The following is a 16,152-nucleotide window of genomic DNA, read 5'->3' on the forward strand; positions in this document are numbered from 1 at the left end:
GAGCTCTTGCAGCTGGATCTGCTGGTCCTAAGTTCAGGACCCAGGTTCCTCCACACTAGATTACAAGACCTGATGAAGTGGCAGTTCAGCAATTTCCTCATGAGCTACTGTGAAAAAGCACTCTTTTGTGGTGTGATGCAAAAACAGATTTCATCATCCTTCCCTTAGTTGACAAACAGTGTCAGATTTTTCTCCTTCATTCACTACCTGGTCCTGGAAAATGAAGCTGTACGCACCCTGCTTAGCAAGACAGCAGTGGTGCAGGAGGTCAGCCAGTTGCCTGATGAGATTTCTGCTGCTAACACTGCATGCACCGCACTCAACCAGCAGCTCTAGAGTAGCCTTCAATCTAACTAGGCTCCGAGAAACAGCAGCTTCTCCACCTCCAGCGAGAGTGAATTCTCGTGGTGGTAAGAGGATATAAGCATTCCCCAGTTCTAAAGTCCAGGTACTCAAGAATGAAGTTATACTGTGAGCCACGGGGAATCACAGCTCCTTGCTACAGCTCCAAGCATCAAGAACTGTACCTTAAGTTACAGGACCAGTAGCCAAACTGGGTGAGAACAGACTCCACATAATTAATGCCATATTAAGGATGCTTTGCACACTATCCAATCCCAGCTTTGCTATCTAGTTCCAACCTTTTCCAAAGCCTAAAGGAAACAAACAGAACCTACAGCAGCTTCCCCTTCCAGGACTCTAAGGAGGGCAGCAGAGACAAGATGCATGAAAGAACTGGGAAAAGGCCGTTTATATATCCTACCAGCAGCAGCAGCAAAATGTTTAAGGTGTTTGCACTTGAGAGCTCAGCAGAGGAATGAACAGAAAGTCTTGGAATGTCTGCTAAAACAAACAGCTAGAGGTCATACTCAAAGCAGCAAACAGATGGGAGCAAGGAGAGTGACCTCTCAAAAGATGCTGGGTACAACTCTCTGTTCTGGTTACCCGTTACCTACCCAGCACCCCCTCAAAACTAGCAACAACATTAGACTGCAGTTTCACTGGCTGTTTTAATGGCACCCTCGCTCCACATGCAGCCATCCAAGAGACTGGCACCTGAAAAGATTCGGGCTGTTCCACTGGTACAGATCATCCTGTCTAAGAAACAACAGGACATCTGGCACTTTATTAGTTTCTGTAGTCCTAGAAGCCTGTTAGTGAAGTTTAACAAAACCTGAACACTAGCAATCTTCACGTATTATGTAGGGGCCAGTGAGATGCATACAGCCAAATTCTTTTAGGCCTGCATCCAGAAGCTGAGAAAAAGCAAAGCTAATCTTTGTCTACATTAATTCAGATGGGCTGCACTTGAGGAAGCACACAGAGCAGCAATGCAAGTATCACAAAACAAAATAGTTCTGCTGCTATGGTAGTTGGAAGAGGTTATGTATGAGAGACAAGCTTGATATCCAAATCACTTACCTAGCAACGACTGCCATCCCAATGGCTTTGTCTCCTTTATACAAGCAAATTGAAAAGCAAAAGCCACTTTCAGGAACAGGAATAATTGCTAGTGATTATTTATCTGCTGTTTCCTAGAAGATTCCCTTGATGATCATACTTTAAGACCTAGGCCTTATTTCTGCATTCTGCTAGCCCAGAACTTAGAAATCCATTCCCTCAATCCATACACCAAGCAAAAAAGCTACCATTTTATTATTACTCTGATCTACCAGCAATAAACTTTCAGTATTTTTTTTTAATGTGTTAACAATGATTAGCCACCCAGTTACTTTCACAGAAATTACAAGCAGCATTTTTTCCCCGGAACTTCTAAATTAAAAAGACCTTCAGGTAATTCTGTAAAACATTTAAGACATCATAAATAAACTTATTCTAAAAATCACTTTCCAAACAATAAATAAAACTCTTCCTTATTTGAAAGTGCAAACAGGCTGCATTATAAAAAGTACAGAGCAAGACTGCAGAAGTGCTTAATTATTCAGTAGTGACCAAGACACAGTTTCTTGTTTTGGTGCTGCTGGTCATCTACTGATTTTGTTTTCTGGACCCCATCTAAAGAAAAAAAAATATATGTGAAACATTAATACAATAGTAAGCGTAGTCTAAATACTCAACACATACAGGCACACTAGAATAACACTGGGTGGGGGGTTGGGGTGGGGGAGCTTGTCTTCTTCCCCATACAGAGGAACATGCAATAATCAAGTAAAAGAAACATACTAAGGAAAAATAGCAACCTAAACCAGTTCAGTGTCGAAAATGCAAGTATACCATCTCAAAGAAAACACTGTTAGAAAAATGACCCCTGTTAAAGGTTGTCAAACAAAGTATCCCAGGATGAATCTTTCTCCAGCTGCGTCTAAAAACCATTAGCAGAGAGGGACAAACAAGGCCTAACATTTTGCAGTGATTACTAGTGCCATAAACGCTACTCTGAGCCCTTCCCTCCCCCCTTTCCCCTCCGACTCATAAGGAAATAGCTAACAAAGAGACTTCTCCACTAATCTAGCTCACTACATGTTAGGAATTAGCTTGTAGTATGGGGCTATTCATGTGCTACAAAACCCACCTTCAGTCTTTTTTATGCTCCTAGCATGGTGCTCAATTCTTTGAGTAACTGCCAACTCCCTATCTTTACGCTCCATATCTTCATGCTTGAGGCACAAAAATTATTCAGCTTCTTTTTCCACATTATTTTCCCCTCTGGATGAGAAACATTTTAAGGACTGGCAGCTGACAGTAGATGCCAATCGTGGGTCCCTTTTATAGCACAAAAAGGCTTCAACATAAGACTCATCTAAACTCTGTTTTCAGAAGATGACAGCTTGCTTGCTACAGGGGTGCAGGTCGACAAGGATTTTGTGGCCTTTATATTATAGGTTGGTATATATACACACAAAAATAAATGTTGATAGAAAAGCATTGGCATAGATTCTACTTCATAAAAGAAGCACTGAAATGTTCTGCAGAACACATTTAAATGACTTGGAGGAGTCCAATTTCTCTTGAAAAAGAATGGCACCCTTTATAGAACACAATATAAAAAGTCTTTATAGAACAAAATTTAAAACATGATAAAGTAGTCTGAAATGATCTATGCACAAAACAGCATACTGTTGACCTTGATAATAGCATTACTAGATTTTGTAACATGCGCGCCAATGCCAAGCATTTGTTAAAACAAGCTTATGTTTTTGACCTACCATTAGTTCATCTATTCAAAAAGCTCAGAGAAGTTTTCATAGCAAAATTTAACTAATCGAAATCAAGATTAGGACTAATCAATCCCAGAGGGATTCAGGTTTGTTTAAAACGTGATCTCACTTATTGACTTCAGTCATAAAATGAATTAATGAAAAAATACTTACTTTCCCTGGCTGTGGGGTCATGGAATTCAAGGGCATTAGTGTGCAATGGATTCAGTTGCCACTGGTAACAGAAGAAGAAAAAGTTTACTTATTCCAGAAGACAGAAGAAAGAGCAAAGGGAGAAAGAAAAAGTACCCCACAGTCCTTCACTGTAAGGCATGACTAGGAGTGAGGCGGGAAATGAAGGGCTCCCCCTCCAACACACACTTGTTTTGAGGATAAAAAGCTATTAAGGGATGCGTGGCCATTTACTCCCTTGAGAAGGGGAAACAAGCCTGCTCAAACCGACAGTGCTGCAGTTGGTCATGGTGAGCACCCTGAGTGCAGGTGGACTTGGCCACCTTCAAAACTCATCGCAGCTCTTTCAGGAGCTGCTGAAAGGGTCTACAAAATCACACAGTGATCTCCCACATCAGCTGCTGTGCTGTGACAGGAAGGCTTGGAGAGAACTTCAGAGTGTGAAGAGACCACCTCAAACAACAGCAACAAGTTAGAGGGAAATTTGCAAGGAAATTACAGAAAACAGACACACTTGGCCCGCACAGCACTTCTCCCTAGTGTCATGACAAAGCAACCTCTCAATTCAACTCACTTGACTAAACCGCACAAGAAAACAGTCCTCTATGCTGGCTGCAGATGACTGCTCGCTCCACTCTCCCCCCAATGCTGTCCAGAGTTTTTAGAATATAGTATATTTAGACACTTACGGTAAATTTGCTTACACTCTCAAGTTCACCAAACTTCATATAGGATATGTCTGCTTTCTTTTTTCCAGCATCAAGATCTCCTGCATAGATCTGCTTGATACCAGCCCCTTTGATTAAAGGGACACATTCGTCACATGGACACTTCGTCACAAATATCATGCTTCTCTCATCTGGCTTTATTTCTCGACACCTACAAGCAGTCAGAAAACAGAATTTCAGAGTTTATATCTTGATAGTTTTGAATGGTGACAAACTTGATACCTCACAAGAGCAAGTAAAGAAGTGTTGTATTATCTACTCTTAGAAGCAACTTATTCCTACTCAAGTGCCCAAGTACACAACGACATCTGGTTTGGTTTTACTATCTGTGAACAAAACACCCATCCTACCTCTCCACACATATCACTGTCGGAAGCCTCAACAATTGCTGTACTTCTGTATTTCAGGTTATAGCATGGTCCTAGCAGGCAGCAGAGCCAGTGGCTTGTATCTGAAGGATAGCTGCCATGCATTGGAGTGCATATCCTTTAAAAACCAAGTTCACTTAAGAAGTCTGAAGAAACCCCAGGAGCTGACTGTGTCCATGCATATCCAAGTTCTGCATCATAGGCATAAACAAGACTGCAATCTTGTTGCACACTTCATCACAGTGACATCATGCATTTGTCATGCAATTGTGTCTGAACTGTCTCATTTGTTTCTGTGGTAAAAATAAACCCATTACCTGAATGTCAAGGCGTTCTGCTCTGCATGTATAATGTATCTGAACTTTCTGATTTCCCGATCCTTTTGTTTATCATCCATGTGTGGAAAATCAGCATATTCAGAGCCAACAGGAAAGGCATTGTAACCACAGCCTACAAAATACATTGCTCCTGTTCCATCACAACTTCTCTGCAACAGTAAGCAAAGCATCAAATTTGGAGACATTTAAACTGAGTACTAAGTCAAAGTGTTGTGCAATGTATACTTTCACATTATCAGTTCATGCCAAGTTACAGCAGTTAAAAGAGAACTCAGTTCTTGCTAACTGCTCCATGTCTGTATGGAGCTTTTCCATTAAGCTCCACAGGAGCCGCACGGGCAAACTTAACACCGCAGATGACACACTGCACCAGGCTTTAGAGGCTTTCCTTTTAGCAAGTAATACTGATAGCAGGAACAAAAAGTCTGAATGATATAGTCCTTAAAAGCTTTCTGCAATGTACAAAATTAAAGACAGCTGGAGTTAGTCCCTGATGTGCCAGAGACTGTGTTTCACCTGTCTCTCAAGAGACCCAGAGACCAGCGGGCTGACAAAGTAGTAACTGGCAATTGAAATCAGAACAAGAAACAAAACAGCAATAAGCAGTTGATGACTGAAGTGCTAAAAACAAATGAAGAGTGTGCTGCAGCTGCATGAAGAATGAGGCTTCCTGGGACTGGTAACATCCATAATCAGAGACATAAAGAAATAAAAACTTTATGTTTGCATGGGAAAAAGCAGAGTGACAATATTTGTAGAAAAATATCACTTTGATTCAAAAAGGAATGTGCTAAAGCCAGGACAGCATTTCAACTGCAACAAAAGTCCTCAAGAGATTGTCAGGCTATGACTGCACTGAGACCTCTCCAAAAAAGAGCTGCAAAGAGGGACCATGCAGAGTAGGCACACGCTGCCTGATCAGCAGCTGTGGCAAAACTTCATGGCCAGGACACCTGGAATAACTGACAATGACTAGGGAAGCAGGCACACTGAAAAGCTAGGCAGAGACACTGTGGCAGCTACTAAACTCATTTATACTTCCCCTTCATCTTGACAGCACAACAATGAACCAGTCATTAACTTAGTTACTAAAGAATGAGAAGTGCAAGCTTTCTATAGCACTGTGCGTGTGTATGAAAAACACGTGTATAAACTTAAAGCAAAATAACAAGCTCAAAGCAGATACAAGTGTATGAATTGTGAGTGCAAGGAAAAGTAACTTTTTCAATACTTACTGATTTTTCTTCTGCCCAAATAATAGCTCCAACTCCCGTTTTATGATCCTCTAAAATACATAACATTTTAGTAGTAAATAACAAATAAAGCACTTCTGAGTTACCTATACATTAACATATGACATCCTAGAGTAAGGAATAACATTCATTGTTGCTTTGTGGACAGGAGAAAAGAAATGCAGAAAGATTAAGAGCTTTGAAGTCATATGAGTCTACTGCAAAAGCCGGGTGTGCTTTAACTGCAACGCCAGCCATTCTAAGACTTTGCTACGTACATTTGTTCACAAATGCTAAGAAGCAACCAATACATATGTCAGATAAGAAAATGTGCCAAGAATATATGTGGACAGGTTCACTGATGTGAGATGGCAAACTGATAAAAACCTTCTTGTTGTTTACTACTTAATTTAATTACTTAATTTCTGCCATTCCTTAAGGTTATGGTTCTGTGGTCTGAACTGCTATCAAAATTAGTTCTATTTTATACCTAATTCACAGACAAAATGTTAACAATCAGATTTTGGGGGGTGTTTCCTATCACCACCACCGGAAAACTGGAACAGAACTTTCATTATGTGACCTGGAAGATTTTTATGGAACTTGGAAATCTTCCCCAGTAGCTACTGATGAGAGCCTTGACCAGTTAAAACAGAGCATATCAAGGAGCAAAAAATGTTTCAGGCTTCCAGTGATTAATATTGTAGAAGTTGCTGTTTCAATTAACCACTTCCATCATCCTTAGTATCACTACCATATACAAACACTCAAAGAGGGTCTTTTCTGCCAAAGATATGTTTTATGAGGGCTGACTTTATTTATATTCTGCATATTTGTTAGTCACTGATGTATATTAAGCCAGCATAGAAAACATCCTATGATCTTGCTCCCCTTATATCCACCTATATAATAATGTAAAGCATCTAAATATGTGTGTGCGCGCTGTTATTTATTTTCATTTCATTACAGGACTAAAGTGGAATAAGAGTTTGCTCAAAAACCAGACCTGAGTCCAGGCTGAACAGCACAGATAAAACTGAATTTTGCTGCCCCAAGAATGAGTACTCAAGCTTGGTCGCTCTATCTTGCTCTGTACAACAGCAGTTGTACAAAAAACTCATAACCGGTTCCACGAAACTTCTGAATTACTTCTAAAAACGCAATCTCGTCTGCAACTTTTGGTGACCAAATTTGCGAAGGGTACCCGGGGGCGGGGGGGAGGAAAGGTTCTAAAATATGAAGATTCGCCTTTACAAATAACAAAGTCTGAATAAGTCAAAAGGCACATTCAGCACCTGACTTGATAGGTTGGTTTTGTGTGTGCATGTCGTAGGATTAGTTTTGTTTTAAGCTTTAAATATGTAGTATTTATTTGTTTACAAGGGTTTTAAAAAAGCAACTAGCCTATCTAGATGAAAAAAACATCACTGAGGAGTACCACCAAGTTTTAAGTCTACATATTCTGTTCTCTGGAAGAACTTACCAGTTTACTGCATTGCTACCCAGACAGAATAAAGTAGCTAACAGAAGACATCTGTATCAGAAGATAGTCAATAACTACTCTTCCATCCTGAAAGCCTGTACATCAAAACTCCAGCATCTTTGCAAAGAAAACCCCCATCAGATAGATAATCACTTTCACTAATAAGATTGGAACTAGGAAACTTAATATAACTGTACTTAATGCCCTACTGGAAGGATACTATTTCGCTGCTCTTTTCTGAAGAAGTGTACATAATATGCTTAAAATATTGGCACTTATTTGATAACAGAAACATCTTGTGAAACCTCCATAAAAAAGAGCCTCAGAGCAGCTTGAAGAATTTAAATGTCATTGTATTCTATTTTCAGATGGGTGTTGGACACGTTGTCAGGGCAGGCTTTGCTAGCACTGTATGTGAAATACCTGCCCTGATTTTCCCTTGGAAAGCTCAGTGCTTTCACACACAATAGTATGTACCCCTGTGGAGTTTTTACTACTACTGCTGCTCCTGTTTCACAGATGTAGGAATGGAATTCAGCAGCTTGCTCAAGGAAATATTTGGAAGAAGTAAGACTGAAATCAGGAACTCGCTCTACTCATGAGACCCATTCTTCCTCCACTACTGTAACAACTCACCTGTCCGATACGCAAGTAGTCTGGCTTGTATCATACAGTGCCTTGCAATTTCTTGGGGCAAACCCTGATGGTCTGTTTCATTTGTTCGCCGTGGTTCACTGTTGTAAAATCCAAAGCACCCAAAGACAGGGACACTGGCAGCCACTGTCGCCAAGACCAAGACAAGATCTTTCATATTTTGCCTAAGGTTGCTGAAGTACGGATTTTCACAGAGGTTCTCCAGTCCTATTGTCATCAATATTTGCTTGTGCGTTTCCTCATTTGAAATTAGGAATAAACTTTCATACTCTTTTATTCTCTCTTGTCTACATGCAGTATAAAAGTCAGTATTTGAGTCACGTTGAGATTTTGCTATTTTTTGAATAAAATCAAACTTAGTGGAAGTTTCTTCAACAAATTGCACCATATAGCACACCAAGGGCTGAAGCAACACACACACACGAGCACGACTATTTGACTTGAGTCTTTCTACTGCTTTGGCATCTAGCTTTGCATCATCAGTAGTCATGGGATTGGACGCCTCATTCTGCAAGCTGATTTCAGGATCTGCAGGCCAGTAAGAAATCCTGTTCACCCCAGCTGGAAGAGAAGATAATGCAGCAAAAGGAACCATGCAAGCACAGTGGAACATAAACCTTGTTTTCAACACACTATTGCCTAACCCTGTTTTTACTCTTTCAAGGCCATGAGTGCTGTTTCAGTGGCGTCTGGACAACAAAAATGCTAGCATATATGAGTATCAAGAGCTTATCAGACTTGATAATCAGACTATAGACAAAAATTGGAATTTCCTAAGTTCTAAGATCTTTGTGGCAGCCTAATTTTGCATCTTACCTACAACAGATACATTAACACCGCATAAAAAAGTTAGCACTAATAGAAGTTGCTGCTGAGATTAAAAACCAATACTTGCAGAAGGGCTGTACCAGCAGATCCCATTTCAGGAAGTGAATAATCTGACTTGTCTTCATCTCACTTGGGAAAAGGAAACCCTAAAGTACTCCCTGTGATTTCTGCATAAAACATACCCTTCCTCTGGTGCCACTGACAAGCAATGGGAGGGCAAGGGAAAACGTAGCAATCTAGGCCTAGTCATCAGGCTTAGGGTTGCTCTGGCAAAGTGCAACAGGTATGTCAGAATCTCAGCAGTGCATTCCAACCAAGAGACAAGCACCACCAATAATAATAGTTGCACAGAGAAATAGGGTCTCAGTAGCAAACTCTAGTTTCTTGATCATCAGCTCCAGGCAATGCACATTCAGTACTGTTTTCAGCCTTGTGGAGAATATCAGTGCAGGCTACACAAGTTAGGGATTGGCATTCACAATGGCACAGTCCAAAGAGAAAACAGGCTTTCTGATACCACCAACCACAAGCATAACATTTACTCCTACTCTACCACAGTCATTGCTTACCGTTTACAATCATTTTTAAACAAGTCGAACATGGTTTTCTGGAAAAATAAAGATCACAGTTTTTAAGTCTTGATCCGTGTTTAATGAGTGCAATCTGGCCAGCATGCAAGTCTGTACTGGAACAATGAAGACCAATAATCTTCGTGTTTTTCACCACAACTAGACCACTCTTCTTTACCTACAGAAAAATGCATTACTATTACTATTATTTTACTTTTTTTCAACATCAATCCATAGAGATGTTACATCTCTTCCCTGGGTAACAGTAATGAGCCAGGATCAGAGCATATAGCTCTTCAGTACAAATCGTAATATGAATCATTAAACAATCTCTGTTACACTTCCCCTAAGCAGTATTTTTTTTTTTTGTGGTTTCTACATGTGCCTGTTAATACCAGAGTGCTGTGCCCCTGTCAAACTTCAAATAGGGACTTGTCGCAAATTCCTGATTTTTCTGGTCATTGCTTTGCCCATAACAAAACTCAGAAGCAGCATAGAAAATTCTGTCAATTATAGCTGAAAACCCCTCTGAATCATCCAGCATCTGGAAATGCTCATGAATTTAATTTCTGTCTTAAGCTTGACCATCCTGGGAGCCAATAGCTTCTCTAGCTGTATTTCTGTCTCTTCATTTATAGAAATGAATCCTGGTTCTAAAGAATCTTCTATGGAAAAAGTCTGCATACCACAGACAAGAGCTCTTACATCTGGATTCCCACGTATTGTGAGGAAACTGGATACAGGCTAGTTTGATGAAGCTGGTGAAACAGATCTCATTATGCAATCCAGCTGCTACCAGAACACTGTTGCCTTAGATCTGTAAATTATTCAATTTCTTTGCGGTTACAGAAATGAGGCTGTACTAAAGCCCTACATATAACCCAAGTGCCATTCCTAACTGAATTACTAAATTTGAAACTGCTTTTGAAGTCTGTATGGGGCTGCTCATCTATCCCTCTTTCAGATCTAGTCTGGGACATACCACCTCTGAAAATCAGGCCTAATTGTCACTCAAATTATTTTCCTATCTTTTCTTGTCCTGGCTGATATCTGTGCTATGGATCTTAGCACATGGGTATGCTCTGCACAAAGTAGTAATCATTTTAAAGAGCACAATAAGAACTCTGATCACAAAAGGAAACACCCTGTTCCAGGACACTCTGAAAATGCCCCTCTACTTTGAAGTGTAACTGGCAGCTACTTAGAAGACCTGTTCTCAAGGACGGTTTCTTTTCATTGTCACTAAGTTAGTTATCTACAAGTTCTTGACCAGCAAACGTTTCAAGTAGTTCTGTGCACCTCCACTGTACAAGAGAACTCTTCTACAATCATGACCATCGACATTTTAAAGAATATCTCTACACCATCAACCACACTGATTTTAAAGTTATAATTAGTATATACTAAGAAGTGCACAGTATACACCATGCCTCCTTTGTTACGCTCTTCAAAATACCCACCAGCATTTTTTACTGTTTGCTTCACCTGTCAGGGGTATACCTTGCCTTTCAAAGTTTTTCAGAAATAGCATGCTATTTAACAATTTTGCTATTTTTCTCCCACCAGTGGATTTTTTTCTACTTCTAAGAAATATTTTAAAAACGTTTATCAGCCTTTTTTTTTCCCCCTCTGGAATATCTGTCATGTAAAGAGCAGTTAGGTTAAATTCACTGCAGGAGCTATTAGCATCTGTTCAGAAAGACCAATTAACGGTAAACGTAGACATTTTACCTGTGATTTTTTCTGTTGCTCAGCCGAGGGAAAGAGCTCCATCCAGAGACTGAACAAAGTAAAAAGATTGACCTTAGAAAGTCTTGGCATTTGACCTGTCATTAGAAGAAAAAAAAGTAGTATTTATTAAAGAATATTTATAAAGAAACCCCACATTGTTGAACAATATTTTCCAAGTCTTCTACACCACAGCTGCTACAGAAGCTGGTTCATGAATCACTTCTGCTATTACAGCAGCTAAATCCACACTGTCCTCTTCAGGGCAGTAGTTGTCAACTCAGAATGCTCACATCTGGATGCAGAGATCAGATTTGTGCAACAAGAGAAAGTGGTGAAACTTTCACTGAAATTCAGCGAGTTAATTCTACTCAGAGGTGAAGAGCAGAAATCACAGATCAGATCCCACATAACTTAATGTGCTCAAATGATTCACAGATGCTTACAGAAATTTGAGACATAGCTTGTGATTCAGCTTCAGGCTCACTCCAGAAGAGAGCAAAAATATCTAGGCAAGCATCATGATCTTAAACTGACACCCACAGCAAGAGTGGATTAGCCATTGTGAAACCTTCCCGTTACATCAGTTCTAGAGAAACCTGCTTCTGGATTTTTACAGTCTGCTTAAATTTTGGTTAGATTTTCAGAAAAATTTAAACATACTGCTCAGGCTGTCACTTCTGACTAAATAACCAAAGGGGTAGCAAAGAATCCCTTCTCGGAACACCACCTTGTGCTGTGTTGTGCTTCTACTCAAAATCTGGACATGGTCCTGTGAGGGCCAGTGCTCAGCATTACCGAGTGTCCCACAAATGAAAAAGAAGGAAGTATTGCATTGCTCACTAATTCTTGCACCATTCCAGATGTAAAGCTGTCTTGCCTCACACTGGGCAAGAAGTTAATTAAGTCTTCGAAAAAGCTCCAGTCCCTATTTCAGGGGTGCTTACAGAGAGCTGTAATGAACACATATTCCTCTGCAGGTCTCACGTGTGCTGTCTGACAATAGTATTATTTCTGTTTTTATCCCTTCCCGCAAACGTTAAAGTTTTTGCAAAGGAGGAAAAGGCAGAGGCAAGAATAGAATAGAGAAAAACATTTCTTTAAGTAGTTGCAGTAGTTTGGAAGAGATATAATCAGACACTAAGATTGCTTCAGTGGGAGAGAGGGTTAGTTTAATGACATGTCTGTGAACCCAAACAATTAGGACAGCAGATAAACATATGCAATCCATGACTGGAATACCATTTTAATCCAGTATTTTAGCAGCTTTTTTCACACAGAAGTGTGATTTTGGAAAGCAACTATAGACCTCTCAGCAGCACCATCTGATGCCACGCTGTCTACTACTCCTTAGGCTGTCCAGCGATGCTGTCCCACTATGCACAAGCACTGCAAGGAGCACCTGGTTAGCACAGTCACATACGTGTGCTAGAAACGTACATGGCAAGCAGCGCACATGAAGATTTGTCATCACTTGTACTAAAAACAAACTGTAAGTCTACAAGCCACATCTAAACAAGTAGAATTTGTTTTCTTAAATGGGCATTTGTGTTCATTCTCATTACAGCCCCTGTTCACTCCTGTTGTAGCACACACATGTACAGTTCCCAAATGGCAAGCTAAAATAACTAGTGCAATTTATACCAACTCACACGTATACTGTCATGTTTTCTAAAACGGATTACGATTTGGCATACAGAGTAGATTTAAAACAGAATACAACAGAAACAAGTTTGAATTACTGTTTGTTTTCTTGGACCTAATCTGAATGTGACCTGTCAAACACATGGGAAACAAACTGAAGAACGTACTGGTTCACAACGCTGTTGTGAATTGACGTGAATTTATAATGAGAAGCAGGAGAATATTACGATGAAAAAGGGAAGACCTGTGGTCACAGTTATCATTTCTATGTATCCGCATCATTATTCAGTTACGCAGTTAAATGTTCCCTTAAGTTCAACAGGGTGAAGAGAATACCGATTAAAGCGGCCTGGAAAAAAAGGTAGAAGACATCTTACAGAATTTAAAGCAACTACAGAAGATTGAGGAAGAAAAGGAATCAGGCTCTTTGCTACTGAGAGCAAAACCGTATATGAAAGGAGCGCTCTTTTCAGATGCATCAAGTTCTCACAGCTTCCCTACTTTACACAAAGCTATGATTTTAGGGATCTCGCTCCCGTGAGGCAAGGCATGCTCTAGGGAAAGCATGCTGTGAAGGCCAGTGTTGAAAACCCTGCTGCTCCTTCACTTGCAAGCAAAAAGGAGCAGGGCACTGCCCATCCGGACATGGCTCAGATACAGGATTATGCCACGGTTGCAACATAGGAGTCCCTAGTTCAAAGTCTGAAAGGCTTGTAAGAAGTCATCTTACAAGTATGAAACTAATCCTGTGCTTTGACACCATCAAGGAGGAGGAAATCAGTGACAATTCTCCTGTCGGGGAAAAGGAAACTAGAAACCATTTTCAGAGTTCATCTTCTTTGCTTGCTTGGAAGCAGGATTTTCATAAAACTAGGATGAAACAAAACCCATTTACCCATCAAGGAGACCTGGCAGCCCTGTTGTGGTCCTCAGTCTGAGAGCTATACATACAGCCCATGGGCGATCTGTATGTACACACCACTCCCCTGGGACTGCAGCGATGGGATATATGAAATCTATCAAAATCCGCTTCATCTGGGCATCCCCAGCCTCGTGAGAAAGTTGCTCTCTACTAAATTGGTACATGGGCCCTGCTATAGGGGTTAGTAAGAACACCCCTCAGAAGGCAAGCATTTTTATGCACATTACATTTTATACACATTAAATACACATGGTATAGAACTGGAAAAAGAAATCATTTTGACGGGGGGAAATGCAAAATACAAGCATATGTTATCAAAAGGCCTTCTGAATAAGAGCGCAGGCAAGCAGGGGGCGGGGGGGACACTTTATTGCATTGTCTGTAACGGGCAGGAGCACTCCATGAAATAGCAGCTGAGGAGGGGGAAGGCAGGAGCTCTCCGAACAGCCCCGGGGACGGAAGAGCCTTACAAGCGCCCTGAGGAGAGGACAAACCGGACGGTTCCGAGCATTTCGTTAAACACCTCGAAGCACCCGGTGGGCGAGAAGAGACCCGCGAAAGGCCGGTCAGCGCAAGACCCCCGCCCTCCCGGCCAGCCGTCAGCGCCCGCTCCCCACCGCGGCGAGGTCGCGGCTCCCTCACAGCCGGGACAGGCCCCGGCCCAGCCCCCCGCAGCCAGGCCCCCCACGGCGGGCACGGGACAGCGCTCACCGGCCATGCTGTCGGTCTGCGTGCTCGCCGCGCTCACCCGCGGCCCCCCGGACGCCACTGCTTCCTCTGCGCCGTGCATCGGTGCCGGTGCCGGTGCGGGTACGGGTGCGGGTGCCGGTGCCTCCCGGTGCCCCCCACCTCCCCCGCCCCGCCCCCATGGCGGTCCCGCTCCTCCCTCAGGGCGTCGCCGCGGCGGAGGCGTCCGCATGGCAACCGCCGCTGACGGGCGGGCTCCTCGGCCAATAGGAAGCGGGAGTGGAAGGAGAGGGAGGGGCTTGTCCTGACGGGGCGGGCTGGCGGCTGAGGCGCGGCGGCGGCTGCCGGCGAGAGGCGGGCTCCGTCCTCCGTAACGGGATTTTAACGTTGACCTACACCCTAGCACCCCGGTCTCTCCAGCGGGATTTCATCCCCCGGGGGGCCTCGGCGGTGGCTGTCGTGCTGACCTCTGCCCACCGCGATGCGGCGTCAGGGGGAGCGTCAGCCCCCTGCACCGGGGCCCCGGCTCGGGCCTTCCTTCCACGGCCTGGCCCTTGGTGGCCTCCCGGGGAAAATCCAAGCCCGCGGGCAAAAAAGGGATTCGAGGGGGCACCCTGGCCGGGACCCCGGGACTAGGCCAGCGTCTGCTCCCCGACACAGAAGTTGCTTCTGCAGCCGGCTTTCCAAACAAGTGGCTTGTAGCATGAGGCTTTCTGTTTGTTGGGGTCATCTCTCTCGCGCGCTGCTAAATGTTTTGCTAGTTTTAACTACCTTGGTTAAGTGTGTGAAAAATCATGTTCCTTTCTGTTGTTGCTGCAGCACAACCGTTCTTCAAGAGAGATGTTACACCAGTAAAATTCATCATTTCACCCATGCTACTTGCTTCCTCTGGGGAACAAGAGCAGAGCTTCCCCAAGCATTATTTTGTTGGTAGAAACTGTGTCTTTCCAGTGCAGGTTTATTATATGGTGATTACACCTGTGTAGGAAAATTAGCAAGGCCTTGTCAGTGTAGAGCAAGCTACGAAAATAGATCTTTTTTTCAACTTCTAACGTATGTGTTGTGGCTGCTGTGACTAGACCAAAACTCTTCTTCGTGTATGAATCGATGTTCAGGCTCGGGAAGACTGGCTCTGGGATTGCTACTTTGACTAACCAAGGCCATGGTGAGAGAAAGGTTGGAAGAGAGCAGAAAAGGGTTGGGGTTTTTTTTGTTTGTTTCTTTGTTTCCGTGGTTTTTTTGTTGTTGTTTTGGGTGGTTTTTTTTTTTTAAACAATTTTTGTCTTGCTTTGAGTCAATAATTAAGGGTATATTTGCCTCTTGGATATAAAGGCATTGCGCTCCTGAAAGATGAGCTAGTTTGATGGGATTTGACTGCCTCTGTTCATGGGCTAAAACAGGTTAATGGAAATTAAATTAGAATATACCCAGACTTCATATTTAATATCTTTTCTTCTATGAAGAGAATGACTTGTAATTAACTGGATAATTCTTACTGATTACAAAAGGGACCGTAATATGCAATAGCTTCAAGATTTTGAAACTTAATACAAGGGAGTTACTTCATCCCAAAACTGTGTACATTTATAAAGAAACAATTAATGGTTTGTGGAAGAAATGT

General features: G+C 42.2%; 1 protein-coding gene across 1 annotated transcript; it reads right to left on the reverse strand.

Annotated features, from left to right (window-relative positions):
• Positions 1-1,710: 1,710 nt before the first annotated feature.
• On the reverse strand, positions 1,711-14,634 carry CDADC1 (cytidine and dCMP deaminase domain containing 1). Its single transcript, XM_050909977.1, has 9 exons — positions 14,556-14,634; positions 11,282-11,376; positions 9,551-9,728; positions 8,136-8,714; positions 6,020-6,069; positions 4,764-4,933; positions 4,040-4,229; positions 3,333-3,393; positions 1,711-2,016 (listed from the first exon to the last, which is right to left on the reverse strand). The coding sequence occupies exons 1-9, from the start codon at positions 14,632-14,634 to the stop codon at positions 1,943-1,945; spliced, it is 1,476 nt and encodes a 491-aa protein (XP_050765934.1). The 3' UTR covers positions 1,711-1,942.
• Positions 14,635-16,152: the final 1,518 nt, after the last annotated feature.

The sequence above is a fragment of the Gymnogyps californianus genome, chromosome 1, assembly GCF_018139145.2.
Source record: "Gymnogyps californianus isolate 813 chromosome 1, ASM1813914v2, whole genome shotgun sequence".
Lineage (NCBI taxonomy): Eukaryota > Metazoa > Chordata > Aves > Accipitriformes > Cathartidae > Gymnogyps > Gymnogyps californianus.